The sequence below is a fragment of the Pinus tabuliformis genome, chromosome J (assembly GCF_031772625.1).
Source record: "Pinus tabuliformis cultivar Carrire ecotype Pingquan chromosome J, CPIR1, whole genome shotgun sequence".
Lineage (NCBI taxonomy): Eukaryota > Viridiplantae > Streptophyta > Pinopsida > Pinales > Pinaceae > Pinus > Pinus tabuliformis.
Window position 1 is genome coordinate 253,530,144 of NC_142295.1, and position 17,315 is coordinate 253,547,458.

Here is a 17,315-nt window from a genome sequence, read left to right on the forward strand (position 1 = left end):
ATCTGTGTGAAAATAGATATAGGTAAATGACTACTAGATCATTTATTGTTGGAACATAAATCTTATCATTGGGTTCAAATCTTGGACTATGTGATCGAGGAGGATCTCCACACGTGCAGAAGTTTACTTTGTACACCATGAAGAAATTTGATTATAGGTGAAAAAGATTGGGCTAAGATAGTAAATGGAATTAATAATTTTATGCCTTGTTTCATTTAAAATTGTAAAGTGCATAATCTTATAAGTGAGTGGAAAATGACTCAAAAAATATTCACTTATTTTAAACTTGAGAAATTAGTTTTATGTGAGAATTGACCTCACAACTAATTTGTTGTTTCTAAATGAGAGGTTGAGGGTTCTTGGCATGGTTGAGATCCTTGAAGATTGGATTTTACCATATTTTTTCTTGGAGTAAGTTTTAGATCCTAGAATCATGGATCTTGTTTTTCCTTATAATGTCTTAAGATCCTACTATTGTGGATTCTAGGAGGTTACATCTTTTGTTGGGAAAAAACTATATAAACTTCTTATGTGGGTTTTCTTTTTGGTGGGGGGGGGGGGAGGTGGGTTGGGGATTTTTTTTGTGGGATATTTTGGAGGGGCTTTGTAAGATCTTGAAGCCTTGTTCCGAGAGAAAATTTAGTCATTCTGGTGCTGAGGAGATGTCTTTTATGTGAGTACCTTTGGCCCATTTGTGAGAAGGAAACTCTTGAAGCAACATGATTCACATATTTGTGAGATATTTTATCCCATTTTAAGAAAGGGAATTCCTTAGAATTAATAAAATGATTTTTAGTTCCAAACAAATCTAGATACGTAGCCCTTTCCCCACCAAGGGTGAACTCTGTTATCATATCAATGTTATGATTCTTCATGGTTTTTGGTGATGGTTGTTTCATAAATTCCTGGCTTGTTTGAATAAAGTTGATGTGATGTTAAATCATTATTTAAATAATGTGTCACTCATGTCGCATGTAAAATAATGTTAGTAAAAGATCTCGCATAGACTATTTTTATTTAAGTGTTAGCATAAATTACTCGGATTAAGTGGTATGAGAGCGGTTTGACTATTTTGCTAGGATTGTGAACATCTTCATGTGCTTGAAGTGAGAAATAATTAAATAAATTGAATAAATCAACCGAAGCATTCAAGTGGAAAATTTTCAACTTCGAAGACTTCTCAAAGATGGAGAAGAAGAAAAGCAAAAGTTGAGGCTTATGCTGGAGCAGGTTATGGAGGAACAAATGAGAGATTGTTCCACCAAAAAAATAGAGCTCACCAAAGCCAATGATCAGGCATCACCAACGGGATTGAAAGCGGTAGAAGATTCAAATCCATTGAGAAAACCATCCAAGAAAGGAGTGAAGTACAAATCTTCTTCTTGGAATTACACTAAGGAAAGGTCTAGGAGGTATGATCCACACATGTATGCCACAGTTCCTTTCAATTAAAATCAAACTAAAAGTAAAAAGAATAATTTATGGTATAAGAAACCTTGTACATTTTATGGATTAAACAATCATTGTGCTACAAGATGTTGGAAAGGATTGTCTTTGGACAGACAAATCTAATCAACAAAGAAAAGGGGTAATTCTCTATGTCATAAGCAAGAGAGTAGCATAAAGAATTTGTGCACTCATTTCGAAATGAGTGGTCACTAGATTGGTAAGTGCTAGAAATTTCATACGCACCTTCATCCCAACCAAAGAAAGGGAACCATGCAGATATATACAAAGAGAGAAATAAGCTCAACACAAGATGAAATAAAGATGGAGGTCACAATAGCTGTGATAGAACATGGGATCAATGTTTATGGACCTAACAAGCAGTCGATTTGATAATAAATGGATGGGATATCTTCAAAGTTGAGTTTTCCTATCGTGCCATCGAAAATCATTTTTAAAATTGCTTTTATGTATATATAGAATTAACTAAAAAAAAAAACTATGGCCAACAATCTAGTGGCAAATCTAATGTATCACAGACAACCTTGGTTCCCTTTTGTGTACAAAGATTCTCATAGGTCTAATTCATTCTCTAAATTGATTTTTCTGATTCAACAACTGAGGAAACTAATGAGTCGATGATTGATAATTCAGGCCAAATTCCTGAACGAAGGGAAAATAGTGCATAGGGGATCCATAACAATAGTTTCGTGCTAGTGAATTCTCCAGTAATAGATGGGATGGATAAGACAACAATCTCTGGGAATTCAACATAGGGGACAATTCCAGTGCCTCCTAGAGTTGTTTCTAGTAGTGATAGCTCTCAGAGCCCCAAAAACATGCAAAATTTCTCGGTTTCTCCTCCTGATTTGGATCCTAGCAGTATAGAGTTGAAACCATAGGGGGTTATTAATGGATCAACGAATTCATCAGAAAAGAATGCCTGGATACCTACATCTGGATGTTGAGAGAAGAAGCTAAGAAATTTGTGACTGCTCCTCTTTGCACTAAGGCTTCTAGTATTGCACCCCGCTTTTACCAAAAATATACTCTCAACAGATATTGGCTCAATTGTAGTCTTGATGGATCATTCAACATTGAGATAATTTAATAACAAAGGAGAATTGTCGCAATATTTTTTGGCCTGATTTATGAGATAGTGTTATCTTTTGATGCGGTGGCCCATTTGAAATAGCTAAGGATTTTTCCTTATTACAAAATATATTTTACAAAACTAGAGCCAACTTCTATGGCATATGATCGTCCTCATACCAATCCTCCAACATTGATGGGGAGTTACAATGAAGCATCATATATTTATGGTTGTAACACCAGTTGGATCCTTCGTTGGGTCATCAAGAATTGCATATTTGGCATTCTTTGTCACATTGTTGACACAAGGGGAAAAATGGCTAGAATATTGTGGAAAGTGGCATAAGAGGTGGAGATTATTGTTGGATTTGGTAGGATTCTCTCTCATGATCAGTGAGTAGATTCAGACGGTGGTGGTTGCACCAATATTTGTTGTTCCAAGGACTACTAGGGGACAAGTTAGTTAATTTTATATTCGGGAAATATATTGCTATTTTCTTAGCATCCAATTGATTGCACAGATACAGGGATGACAATTTAAAATCTCATAAATTATAGAAACAGGGTTTCTGGAAAGACCATCTACATAGAAAGTACGGAGGCTTCACTGGAGGAGAAATACAATACCACATGGGTTCATATTGGGTGATATATATTAAGGATAAATGAGATAATATATTGAGCATATAATAGGGGGTAGGGGGTTTTTACATTAGAAGGTATAAAAAATGGAGCTCAAAGTTAGTGAAAAAATATAAAGGGTTATAAAAACTGTTAATGAAAAGATGGATACATACAATATCTAGTGAATGTCGAGGTTTTCTAAATTGAGAAGGTGTATTGGGTTCGGGGTTTTTTAAATTGGGAAGATGTATTGGGTTCGTATTGGTAGGGGGTTAAATAATGTGGTTTTTAGAGTTAGATTCCAATATTTAGTGAAATTAAGTATATTTTTTACTATGCCACAAACGCACATGCTATGTCAGAGGTTCATTGAGTGAAGCCCCGGTGGTACGAAGCCATACCATATTAGTGTCTTATATATGGTGGATTTGGAAAAATTCCGTCAAACTTCTATTGGACATACATTGCACGTATGCTATGAGACATTAAATAAAGATCCAAACCATCTACCAAACCTTTATAAGGATTTTCCAAGTTATGGTCAAGATACAATACCGATATTCTCCTACTGCCCCAGGAATGGTTGTGTGAGCCTTGGTGTGGAAATGATACAAAATCCAAAACCAAGACCATTGATTTGTACAATAATACAATGACTAAGGAGCTTAAGCTATAGGGTGTCAGGTGCATTCCTACTAAATGGCCAACACTCGATGAAGAGGAGCGAAGATTTACTACGAAATTTCTTGGTGAAGAGATCCAACCCAAAACATAAGAACCACAACAAGATAACTTGCCAGAGGAAAACATCGATGTCGATTTAAAATCTGATAATAACTTAGGAAATGACAACAGGGATTCGAACTAAAAAAGTAAAGACAACACTTGTCCATGCTCCCAAATAGTCTGTTGGTAGAGAACATTTGTGTTTCAGAACTCTCCAACAATTTAGTGTTGCCACTCTCGACCATGAAATACGGCCTCGGGTTGCACCAAACGCTGAGCGGCATGAAACGATGGATGAAGTGGTTGTTGTTGCTACAAAGGAGTACAAATCAATTGCTTTCCAGGACCTGAGATTCATTCAATATTTTCGTTCTGCAACACTAGAATTGGAGTATGGTCAAATGAACATTGGGAGTCACCCCTTAGAAAGGAAGCCAAATGGCAACATTGAATCACTTCATGCCATCACATGGGTATTTTCTTAGAAACAAACCCAATTTCATCTTCTTATTTCGCTAGGATTTGGTGCATCATTCAAGCATGTTATGGAGAAGGATATAAAAAATATCAAACGTTATAGCAAATGTAAAATGAATAACCATTCTTTCGGGTTACAATTGATCTAGTTGAAATGGTTTCCCAGAGGACCTTATGTTTGAGTTGTCGACGTGGTTTTGTAGCGATGAGCTTAAAGTACAATTAAATTTAGGCCCAAGGAGAACCGTTGGTCAAGGATATCATGCATATCAGGCAGGAGACCAACTTTGTAGAGTACTTGAGTTTGAGTTGATAGATATGCAAGAGAGAATTTCAAATATGCAGATTATGGCTTCAACATTCTGATTCCGACAGACAAAGGCAGAGGGGAATGCACCTTTAAAGAAAATTTGATAGGAAGATAGTACAAAACTATAGGTTCAGATTGTTATTTTTAGAGGACCAAAAGTTTTTCTATGGGGAGGATTGATTGATCTAGGAGAATTTCCACACATGCCAAAGTTTAATTTGTATACCATGAAATTTTTTTATGATAGATGACACAGCTTGGGATAAGAGAGTAAATGGGATTAATAATTTTATGCCCTCTTTCATTTAAAATTGTAAAGTGGATAATGTTGTAAGTGAGTGGAAAATGGCTCACAAAATATTCACTTATTTTCCATTTGAAAAATTAGTTTTATGTGGGAACTGACCTCACAAATAGTCTGCTATTTCTAAATAAGAGGTTGAGGGCTCTTGGCATAGTTGATATCCTTGAAGATTGGATTTTTCCAATTTTTTTCCTTGAGAAAGTTTTAGATCCTAGAATCTTGGATCTTTTTCTTCCTTAAAATGTCTTAATATCCTACTATTGTGGATCTGGGGAGTTATGTATTTTGTTGTGGAAAAACTATATAAAATCCTAATTTGAGCTTTTTGGAGGGAAGAATAGTATTTTGTAGAGTTTTTTTTTTGGAGATTTTGGAGGAGCTTTGTAAGAACTTGAAACCTTGTTCAGAGAGAAAATGTAATCCTTCTGGTGTTACGGAAATGTGTTTTCTGTGAGTGCCTTTGGCCCATTTGTGAGAAGGTAGCTCTTTAAGGAGCATGATCCACATCGTGATATATTTCACCCCATTGTAAGAAGGAGAATTCCTCATAATTAATAAAGAAATTTATAGTTCCAAATGAATCTAGAGTTGTAGCCCTTCCCCTAGGGTGAACTCTGTTATCATATCAGTGTTATGATTATTCATGGTTGTTTGTGTTGTTTGTTTCTTTGATGTTTGGCTTCTTTGAATAATGTTGATGTGATGGTAAATCATTATTTAAAGAATGTGTCGCTCATGCCTGCATGCAAAATCATGTGTGATGAGTATTTTTGTTTAAGTAAGTGTTAGCAAAAATTACTTGGATCACTATGAAAATATGACATTTAGGCATCACGCATGTTTCCAAATAGGACATCTACAAGAAACCTTCCCACAAGCAAGGAAGACACCAAGAAAGAAATTAGTTCAACTTGTAAAGCAAAAGGTTGGCAACCTTATGACCCCATTATATCACAGGAAGAAGGGGAACTCATAGAACCCAACAAAACAAGATGATATGAGTATGCAAGTTTTTGATGGACCTACTACCCATGTGCATAATGGTACAAATTCATATCTGACCCTTATCTCAGAACACCTTGGAGTTGTGGCATACAAAGAGGATGGGATGGTGGGCCCAAAGAGAGTACACACCATGAATGATCTAGCAATGGTACCTTTTGGCACTCCTTGGGGGGTGGAACAAGGTCTAAAGAAAGAAGGAAAAGAAATAGAAGTTAAGTGATTTTTATAACACTCAACCTCTTCTTTGTAAATTTCATTTTTTATTTTTTATTTTTCTACAGAGCTAAGAGGCCACCCATACTTAGATGGCTATAGCATTTGCAAAATGTAATTTTATTCATTGCAATGAAATTACTAACTTTCTATCAAGAAAAAATAATATGTTTCTTTCTTTACTTTTCTTTCTTTTTTATCTAATTGGTCTCAGCCACCCATACTTATTCATTGCAATGAAATTATTAATTTTCTATCAAGAAAGAAGAATATGTTTCGTTCTTTCTTTTTTCTTTCTTTTTAATCTAATTGGTTTTGTATTTTTTCTTTTTCAATTTGTTTCTATTTTTTAATAATGTTTTAACTTCTTTTCTTTTTGTGATTTTTTATTAATATTTTTCCTTTTTAAATTAAATTATAGTTGTTTGATTTTTGTTTAATATATATATATATGATTGTTCTAATTTTTTAAATAAATTTTTCTTTTAACTATCTATAACATTTTAATTTTTCATTTCATTTTTTCCACTTCTTTCTCTAAATTTTTTAAATTTTTCAAATTTTTGTTTTAAATTATTTTGAAATTTTTCCTTATATGTTGTTTGATTTTTTTTTTCAATCTTTTTAAACAATCTATTTTTTTTTTTTTTTTTTTTTTTTGGCATTCTTTTCTTGGTTAAAGTTGTTTTTAATTTTCAATTTCTTTTTAATTGTTTCACAATTCTTTTTCGTACATTTACTTCAAATTTTAAGCGAATTATTATTTTTGGAAAAAAACTTCAAATATTGTCTTTGTTCAACATAAAATTCATAAAATTTGGTATTTTCAGTTTAATAAATAAATCTCGAAATGCGTATTTTTTAGTTATATTTATATCCAAAATGTGTATTTTTCAATCAAGTGTTTAAAATTATTATTTTTCAGGGACAATCATTTTATGTGTTTTAATATATATATATATATATATATATATATATATGATGATGATGACGATGATGGTGATGATGATGGTGGTGGTGGTTAACAGAGACAAAACTTTGGTATATCAGACCTAAAGAAACAAATTATTTAGTTTGATTTAAGATTTTATTCCTATGCTCAAAAAGCTTGGAGAGAAGCCTTCCGAGCTCACTATAATTTTGACAACGTAAAAGGCTAGGAAGGTTAGTATTGCAACAAAGATTTTGAAACTGAGATCTAATGTGGTTGTATCCGGGGAACTCTAAGAGGAAGTGATTTTCATCCTCGATGTTCGTATTCTCACAGAGATGGCAAAACCTTTCCATCCATGGTGTTTTAGAAACTTCCCAATGACCCGTTTCACTATGGAGCTCATGAGAGTTCGTTCTAATCTTGGCTATATTAATTTTCTTCTTTGATCTAGCTAAAACAAAGAGATATGTTTGATCTTCTAGGGTGGGTTTGATGACCTCCTTATAATATCTTAATTTTCTTTTAGTGGCTAAATATTTCTCACACCACATTTTTCTTTGAACTTAGAAGTAAAAATATTTTTTATGTTATTAATGTTTTGCAATGCAACATTCTCGTCGATCTCCCAATGGTTTAACCAGGCCCTGGTGTCTTTATACCAACCTCGTTTGAGCCTCCGGTGGTTTTGGCTGGAATTTAAAGCTAGCTTAGGAAGTCTATGGTCTCCTATGTACAACAGAAGCCTAGTCATAGCTAGGCTCTCAATAGGGGAAAGACCCACTTCTATAAGGAGAATAGGATAGGGTGTGTTGCTTTTAATTTTGAGGTTATGCGTTATAAAACGCTTCTAAATTTGCTCAATCTTTCTCCAGGATTCTCTAGAGATCCTACAAACCCAAACCTCACATCCATATAAGATAACCAGAGTGACTAAAGTTTCAAAGAGGAACTTCTTTCTATCCCACATTACGAGGTTTCTGTTTTACAATTATTTTCAAGACCAAAATAAGCTTTTCATCCCCCATTAATAATTTTCTCAATGCTATAGTTCTCGCTGAGTTTGTGATGAATATCAATTCCTAGGTACTTGTAGGAAGACACTTCTTCCCAGTTACTATAGTCATACATAAAATTAGTGTAAGTGTCCTTAAATTTGATAATCATAATTGTCGTTTTATATGTATACTCTAACTTGAAAATATTAATTTAATTATTATTTTTTAGCAATAATCATTATATATATATATATATATATATATATATATATATATATATAGATATAGATATAGATATAGATATATATATATATATATATATATATATATATATATATATATATATATATTAATATAAAAATTTTAATTTAATTATTATTTTTTTAACTTTACAAGAATGGAAAGGCTCATTAAAGGGAAAAAAACAATTTTGCAAAACACTTAGAAAACCAGCCTTCCATGAAGAAAAAGGAAAATACGACGAAGGCAACTTGAGCATATTCGTTGAAAACTTTAATTAAAATTACACAAACTTGACAAACTAATACATATTTGAAGGACTTTGATAACTAGACCATTACTATAACTAATGGGGCTAATAAGAAAAATATATATATATATAGATATATATTAAATTACATTACATGTTTTTCTCTGTTTATTTAGAATTTTATTATGTAAAGTAAGTTTATTTTGCTTACATCTAATTTTCTTTTTGATATTTAAATCATAAAAATTTAGTAAATCGTTAACTAATCTTACCAATCAATCAAATCAATTATGAAAAACAAAACACTTTATTCTAAATATTTGAAAGGAAAACATATATTTTTACGCGGTAAGGCATTTCCCTCTGAAATGAACTCCCACGATTGCCTTTCTGTCCTAATTGTAGCCGTTAGATTTTTTGTTAGAGGATTGAACAAAAATCAGCCGCCTGATTTGATAAAAAATGTTTTAAAACATTAAAAAACCTTAAAAAAACGTTTCACTTTACATGCAATAAAAGGTGGATCACCAGGCGCACAGCAGCCAACAATGCCTCTACGATGGATTTCCCGAGTGACAAACATAGATTAAAGAGCTCATATCGCTCGTTCGGGGTCCAAAGGATTTTAGGACGCCATTGCTTGTTTATGGGGGCCCTTCCACTGGAAAAACCAGTGTAGTTTTAGATATATTTAAGCGTTTGAACCACCCTTTTGCCTATGTGAGCTGTAGATCTTGTTTTAGCCCTCATCTGCTGTTTGAATCCATTCTGAGAAAGCTGATATCCCACAGAAGAACGAAAGCTAATAACTATAGTAGTGCGAAGCGCTGCGAGAAAATTGCAGATTTTGTTGTGTATTTGGAAGAAGCCTGTATTTAGGCCATTGAGAAAAAATATGAAAAGAAATTGGTAGGTGGGTCTATAGAATCTCGGAAAGATGGGGAACCAGGGTTTACAGGCTCTCCTCCCAGGGATTCCCAAAAAATCCCAGATAAAGGGCTGAAGGAATCAGTGTTTAAGGGATCTCCCCACGAGGATACCCAAATAAGTCTAGAGAAAGGGTTTCAAGAATAAGGGTTCAAGGGCTCCCCTCGCAAGAATACCCAAACAATTCCAGAAAACAGGCTTAAGGGTTCCTCCAAAAAAAATACAGGAAGGGTGCTTAAGGCTTCTGGTTGTGATGATCCTTCGCAGAAAGACAAAGGGAAGAGGGACAATGATTCTTTTAGTAAAGAAGTCAGGAGATTGGATTTTCCAGAGGTGGTGTACTTGATATTTGACAATATTGAACTTCTGCATGAGTGGAACAATGGTTTCAACCTCATCTCGACATTGTTCAAGCTATCTGATTTCACAAGAATGCCCAATTTGGGTTTGATTTTTATCAGCAATATCACTCCAGATTCCTTCTATTCCCATACTGGTGCTCTGGAGCCATTGACAGTCTACATTTGGGACTATACTGATGATGAGTTGTATCAAATCCTTATCAAAGGGTAGCCTAATACTGAGCTGTATGCCTCATTTCTCAAGTAAGTACCTGTGCCTACCTTTTTCTTCAAATATGCTTATAGATTTCTGTTAATGAAACAATAATGCTCAAATCTTATTAGAAAAACACGAGGCAAATTTGGGTTCATGTGTCTACTATTTCTCTACGTCCATAGGAGTATGTCGCAATGTGTAAATCTTGTTGATTGGCTCCTGTCAATGAGGTTATTAGTTTGGATTGCTGAAAGTTCTATCTCTTCTGCACACTATACACTTGCTTATTTTGTATGGGACGATCCACCCAGCAGTAAGAAAGTTGGGCTTATCTGATCTCAGGTGTCCAAACCGTGCCACAGTTCTCTTTGCTGTTCAAGTTAAGGGGCTTTCAAAGTTTTTAAAATTTTCAATGAAATATGTGGCCACTTGATTTAAACTTGTTTTCCTTTTGTTTTTGATATTGAACAATGCTATTTTGAATGCTATTTTGAAGCCCTTTAGTAGAACTTGTTACGCCGTAAGGCGTTTCCCTCTAAAATGAACTCCCCCAATTGCCTTTCTGTCCTAATCTTAGCCGTTAGATTTTTTGTTAGACGATTGAACAAAAATCAACCATCTAATTTGATAAAAAATGTTTTAAAACATTAAAAAACCTTAAAAAAACGTTTCACTTTACATTCAATAAAAGGCAGATCACCAGGCGCATAGCAGCCAACAATGCCTCTGCGATGGATTTCCTCGGCAACAAACACAGATTAAAGAGCTCATATCGCTCGTTTGGGGTCCAAGGGATTTTATGACACCATTGATTGTTTATGGGGGCCCTTCCACTGGCAAAACCAGTGTAGTTTTAGATATATTTAAGTGTTTGAACCGCCCTTTTGCCTATGCGAGCTATAGATCTTGTTTTAGCCCTCGTCTGCTATTTGAATCCATTCTGAACCAGCTGATATCCCACAGAAGAGCGAAAGCTAATAACTATAGCAGTGCGAAGCACTGGGAGAAAATTGCAGATTTTGTTGTGTATTTGAAAGAAGCCTGTATTCAGGCCATTGAGAAAAAATATGAAAAGAAATTGGTAGGTGGGTCTATAGAATCTTGAAAAGATGGGGAACCAGGGTTTACGGGCTCTCCTCCCAGGGATTCCCAAAAAATCCCAGATAAAGGGCTGAAGGAATCAGTGTTTAAGGGAGCTCCCCTCGAGGATACCCAAATAAGTCCAGAGAAAGGGTTTCAGGAATAAGGGTTTAAGGGCTCCCCTCGCAAGAATACCCAAAAAAGTCCAGAAAAGGGGCTTAAGGGTTCCTCCAAAAAAAATACAGGAAGGGGGCTTAAGGCTTCTGGTTGCGATGATCCCTCGTAGAAAGACAAAGGGAAGAGGGACAATGATTCTTTTAGTAAAGAAGTTAGGAGATTGGATTTTCCAGAGGTGGTGTACTTGATATTTGACTATATTGAACTTCTGCATGAGTGGAACAATGGTTTCAACCTCATCTCGGCATTGTTCAAGTTATCTGATTTGACAAGAATGCCCAATTTGGGTTTGATTTTTATCAGCAATATCACTCCAGATTCCTTATATTCCCATACTGGTGCTCTAGAGCCACTGACAGTCTACTTTCAGGACTATACTGATGATGAGTTGTATCAAATACTTATCAAAGGGCAGCCTAATACTGAGCTGTATGCCTCATTTCTCAAGTAAGTACCTATGCCTACCTTTTTCTTAAAATATGCTTATAGATTTCTGTTAATGAAACAATAATGCTCAAATTTTATTAGAAAAACACGAGGCAAATTTGGGTTCATGTGTCTACTATTTCTCTGCGTCCATAAGAGTATGTCGCAATGTGTAAATCTTGTTTATTGGCTCCTGTCAATGAGGTTATTAGTTTGGTTTGCTGAAAGTTCTGTATCTTCTGCACACTATATACTTGCTTATTTTGTATGGGACGATCCACCCAGCAGCAAGAAAGTTGGGCTTCTCTGATCTCAGGTGTCCAAACCGTGCCACGGTTCTCTTTGCTGTTCAAGTTAAGGGGCTTTTGAATTTTTTAAAAGTTTCAATGAAATATGTGGCTGCTTGATTTAAACTTGTTTTCTTTTTGTTTATGATATTCAGCAATGCTATTTTGAAGCCCTTCAGTAGAGCTTGTTACGCCGTAAGGCATTTCCCTCTGAAATGAACTCCCCTGATTGCCTTTTTTTCCTAATCGTAGCCGTTAGATTTTTTGTTAGACGATTGAACAAAAATCAACCGTCTGATTTGATAAAAAATGTTTTAAAACATTAAAAATCCTTAAAAAAACGTTTCACTTTACATGCAGTAAAAGGTGGATCACCAGACGCACAACAGCCAACAATGCCTCTGCGATGGATTTCCCGGGCGACAAACACAGATTAAAGAGCTCATATCGCTCGTTGGGGGTCCAAGGGCTTTTATGACGCTATTGCTTATTTATGGGGGCCCTTCCACTGGCAAAACCAGTGTAGTTTTAGATATATTTAAGCGTTTGAATTGCGCTTTTGCCTATGCGAGCTGTAGATCTTTTTTTAGCCCTCGTCTGCTGTTTGAATCCATTCTAAACCAGCTGATATCCCACAGAAGAACAAAATCTAATAACTATAGCAGTGCGAAGCGCTGCGAGAAAACTGCAGATTTTGTTGTGTATTTGAAAGAAGCCTGTATTCAGGCCATTGAGAAAAAATATGAAAAGAAATTGGTAGGTGGGTCTATAGAATCTCAGAAAGATTGGGAACCAGGGTTTATGGGCTCTCCTCCCAGGGATTCCAAAAAAATCCCAGATAAAGGGCTGAAGGAATCAGTGTTTAAGGGATCTCCCCATGAGGATACCCAAATAAGTCCAGAGAAAGGGTTTCAGGAATAAGGTTTTAAGGGCTCCCCTCGCAAGAATACCCAAAAAATTCCAGAAAAGGGGCTTAAGGGTTCCTCCAAAAAAAATACAGGAAAGGGACTTCAGGCTTCTGGTTGCGATGATCCTTCGCAGAAAGACAAAGGGAAGAGGGACAATGATTCTTTTAGTATAGAAGTCAGGAGATTGGATTTTCCAGAGGTGGTGTACTTGATATTTGACAATATTGAACTTCTGCATGAGTGGAACAATGGTTTCAACCTCATCTCGGCATTGTTCAAGCTATCTGATTTGACAAGAATGCCCAATTTGGGTTTGATTTTTATCAGCAATATCACTCCAGATTCCTTCTATTCCCATATTGGTGCTCTGGAGCCATTGACAATCTACTTTCGGGACTATATTGATGATGAGTTGTATCAAATCCGTATCAAAGGGCAGCCTATTAGTGAGCTGTATGCCTCATTTCTCAAGTAAGTACCTGTGCCTACCTTTTTCTTCAAATATGCTTATAGATTTCTGTTAATGAAACAATAATGCTCAAATCTTATTAGAAAAACACGAGGTAAATTTGGGTTCATGTGTCTACTATTTCTCTACGTCCATAGGAGTATGTCGCAATGTGTAAATCTTGTTGATTGGCTCCTGTCAATGAGGTTATTAGTTTGGTTTGCTGAAAGTTCTGTCTCTTCTGCACACTATACACTTGCTTATTTTGTATGGGAAGATCCACCCAGCAGCAAGAAAGTTGGGCTTCTCTGATCTTAGGTGTCCAAACCGTGCCACGGTTCTCTTTGCTGTTCAAGTTAAGGGGCTTTCGAAGTTTTTAAAAGTTTCAATCAAACATGTGGCTGCTTGATTTAAACTTGTTTTCTTTTTGTTTTTGATATTGAACAATGCTATTTTGAAGCCCTTCAGTAGAGCTTGCAGGCGAGTTACAAAACTCTCTACAACATTGGAACATTTGTTTCAAAAATATTGTGAACCAATTAGCAAAGAAGTTGTGGTTCCCGATGAAAACGGAAAGCGGAGGCTGTTTTCTTATCTTGAGCCACACATTGCACCGGCCTTGAACCAAGTATTCAATGTCCCTACTTCTGGAGACAAGAAGGAAAATCATGACAAGAAGACAAGGTTTTGATGAAATACATGAAGATCTAGATTTTCATCTTTCTCTTTGTGGCAAGTACTTGCTCATCTCTGCCTTCATTGCATCAAGGAACCCTACGACTCTTGATGCCATGTTGTTTGATTCGCCTAGGGGATTAGATAATCGTAAGCGAAGGAAAAAGTAAGAACTTTAGTTCCTTTGATCCTTTGCTTTTCTCCTTTTTTGTTTTTCTTTTCATCTGATTCTTAAAAATAAATTTAGTTGATTTCACATAAGGAAGGATCTGATTTCTTTTATCTAGAAGTTCCAGCTCATCTGAATACTATGCCCTCTTTCCCATTTCATGGCAGCAAGAAGTTAAGGTTTCCTCCATATAATTATGCAATCCCAAGCATCACTTTGGAGTAATTATTGTATAATCTCTTTTGTTGGTTTGTGAATAGGAGTGTAAAATCCACAGAGAGAGAGGAACATGAGGAGCAAGAAAAGTTCCTTAAAGGTCCAGGGAGTTTCCCTTTGGAGAGGCTACTTGCAATCTTTCAATGCATCACAGCAGTGGCAGATGAAGAATTGGAAAATCTACAATATGACAATATATATGCAGCCGATGAAAATGGTTTGGGGCCTATGGTTGATGCTAGACTTATGCAGCTCTCAACTCTTTGTAATATCAGTCTTTTGTATAAAGGAACAAACTGTCCCCTAGAAGGTGCTGCTAGATATCGTTGCAACATCGATCAGGAACTTGCAATGAAGGTATGCCTCTTTTTGTTTATGATTTATCAATGTTTAGTGTTGTTATGGTGTATTGAAAATATCGACTAAAATCTTTGATCATCACTTTGGCTGTGGGAAATAGGAATTTTATTTTTAATCCGTCTCTTATTTGTTTGTGATTGTAGATTGCGTGCAGTGTCAAATTTCCTTTGTCAAAATATCTCTATCAGTGATAATGACCTTGACAAGGACCATTTCTAGACGTGTTGTTCAGTCGCCTGCTACAGAGGAAGTAAATCAGTTCAATTTGTGGGAGAAAGACAATTTATTGATTGTTAAATGTTGTATGTTGTGGGGCAAGGAGGTCACGTAATTATAAAAGATATGAACTATTTCACCGCATAACCCCGGGAGTTGTGAATAACTCAGGTATGTTGTTCAGAGTCTGCAAATTAGATTATTCACAATAAAGTTGCACACAAAATTATATAGATTAATACATGGGATTTGTGTGGTAAAACCCCGACAACATGTCAAGGAAATATCTAGGGGCAAGACAATTAAGTTTCATTCTTTAGCAGAGTAATTGCATTCAGGCTTACAATACAACCTCCTCATCTGTGGGAACAGAGTAATTGCATTCAGGCTTACAATACAACCTCCTCATCTGTGGGAACATATATGAATTAGACTCCATTACAATAGTTTTGTTAAGTATATTTAGTTTGTAAAACTGAATAACCACAACAACCTTTGTGTTCTTCAATTTATGCCTTACGGCGTTTCGGATGAAGTATTCGAGTAAAATTAACGACAATACAGTAATCAAAAAATTTCCTAGATGCTTTCTCCCATGAGATGAGTTTTCCAAAAAAAAATATGCATCTAACAGTAACTATGCAAATAAGTCAATGATTGGAAAAAATGCCTTGCCTTCCACAATCCATCACTAGCCAAAATGAGAAATTCTGTGTCTCTCACATCTGGTTCTGAACTTAAATGTTGCTTCAGACTCCTGTCACCAAACGCACGAGCTACAACAAGCTGACCATTAACTCAAGTTACATCACCTAATATATCAAAAAAGAACGCCATAACTATACAGTTTCTCCCTGTGACCATTCAAATGTTACTCTTGAGCTAGAAATTATTTAAGTATGTTCTCATTAAAATTAATCTCTGCACAGCATTTGTAGTGGTACTTGGTAGGAGTGTCACAAATCCACCCTTCTCGATGTTTTGTGTTCAATACTTGGCTCATGATCAACAGTCAGCTGAATAACAGTGCCGTTTTTACATATAACAACCGTGGAATCTCTTGTATTTTCTACAAAGAGTTTTTTCCCATCAACTAAAATAGCAGTGACTGCTGTGGAGCCACCGGGCCCTAAATCAGCTGCCCTTGCTAAAATTTTCCCATCAGTCCGGTTGTATGCATTCTTGATGGCACTTTCTAGGTCTCTCCAGAACTTCGGCTCCATTATTATCAGAGATACTTGTTAGCATTAAAATACTTGATTAGCATTTTACACCATACAAAATTTTGAAAATAGCAAGTGACAACCAATACAACAAATGGAAGATCAGTTGTAAAAGCATTTTACTGGATGTGCATCAGAGTCAGAAATCTCATCTGATATACAATTTTTTTCTAAAGAGTCATTTGAGAACCATCATATTTATAAATAGGAAGGAAATTATCAAAAATGATAACGATTTGTCGCAAATGCAATTTTTGCAATAAGGAAACACTATTTCTTTATGCCATGACGTGATGCTACTACTGGACATTTTTTCTTTGGATAGGTGTAAGAGACACATGAACATATAAGTATAGGAAATATATGAACAGTTTAAGCTATTTGAAAAATAGTGGATTTACGCATGAAACATATTCAACTAGAAATATGATGGGGAAAAACAAGAAATTCATTATATGTGAGAAGTAAAATGTTGGAGAATCTTCACCTTTGAGGTTTGAGAAATGGACATGGCGATATATCACAACTAGAAAAATCTTGTTCATAGATGCAGATCATTGTTACAATTAAAAATATATATCATATGCCAAAGATAAAACACAGGAAATTAACCCATGAAGTCAATGCAAGTAGAAACATGATAATAGAACCATTAGAGGAGAAAAAGAAATTGTTTCACAAGTTACAATCAAGTTAGGTAATTGAGATAAACATATGCAATTCGGAAAATGGAAAGAAACTTTGAACTTGCTCCAATTTAATGTATAATTTTAATTTTTGATTGACTAGCGATAGCAAAACAATACATGTCACAATACAATCAACTATAAAATTTAAATAGATGTTGAATTTAAATAGATGTTGTTAAATTCACAGAGACCTTCCAAGTATTCCCTATGATTCATAGATGCTAAACCAGGTAGACCATCAACATTGATTACAAGTATTCCCCATGATTCATAGATGGTAAACCAAGTAGACCATCAGCATTGATTACAAGTATTCCCCATGATTCATAGATGGTAAACC

General features: G+C 35.2%; 1 protein-coding gene and 1 pseudogene across 1 annotated transcript; one reads left to right on the top strand and one right to left on the bottom strand.

Moving 5' to 3' along the window:
• The first annotated feature begins 10,900 nt into the window (after positions 1–10,900).
• LOC149226727 (origin of replication complex subunit 5-like) lies at positions 10,901–15,038 on the top strand (annotated as a pseudogene).
• Positions 15,039–15,199: 161 nt separating this feature from the next.
• On the bottom strand, positions 15,200–16,286 carry LOC149226728 (putative protein phosphatase 2C 44). The gene is made up of 4 exons (XM_089380282.1): positions 16,058–16,286; positions 15,739–15,839; positions 15,416–15,472; positions 15,200–15,250 (listed from the first exon to the last, which is right to left on the bottom strand). Exons 1-4 carry the CDS (start codon positions 16,284–16,286, stop codon positions 15,200–15,202), a joined length of 438 nt encoding a protein of 145 aa, XP_089236408.1.
• Between the last annotated feature and the right edge of the window lie 1,029 nt (positions 16,287–17,315).

Bases quoted from the DNA above. Each gene is read 5' to 3' on its own strand.
- LOC149226728 (XM_089380282.1), bottom strand. From the start codon at position 16,286: ATGGAGCCGAAGTTCTGGAGAGACCTAGAAAGTGCCATCAAGAATGCA. The intron at 15,840-16,057 runs GTATTGAACACA...AGCTTGTTGTAG, and splicing joins GACTGTTGATCATGAGCCAA to CTCGTGCGTTTGGTGACAGG. The intron at 15,473-15,738 runs GCAAGGCATTTT...ATGTTCCCACAG, and splicing joins CTAGTGATGGATTGTGGAAG to ATGAGGAGGTTGTATTGTAA.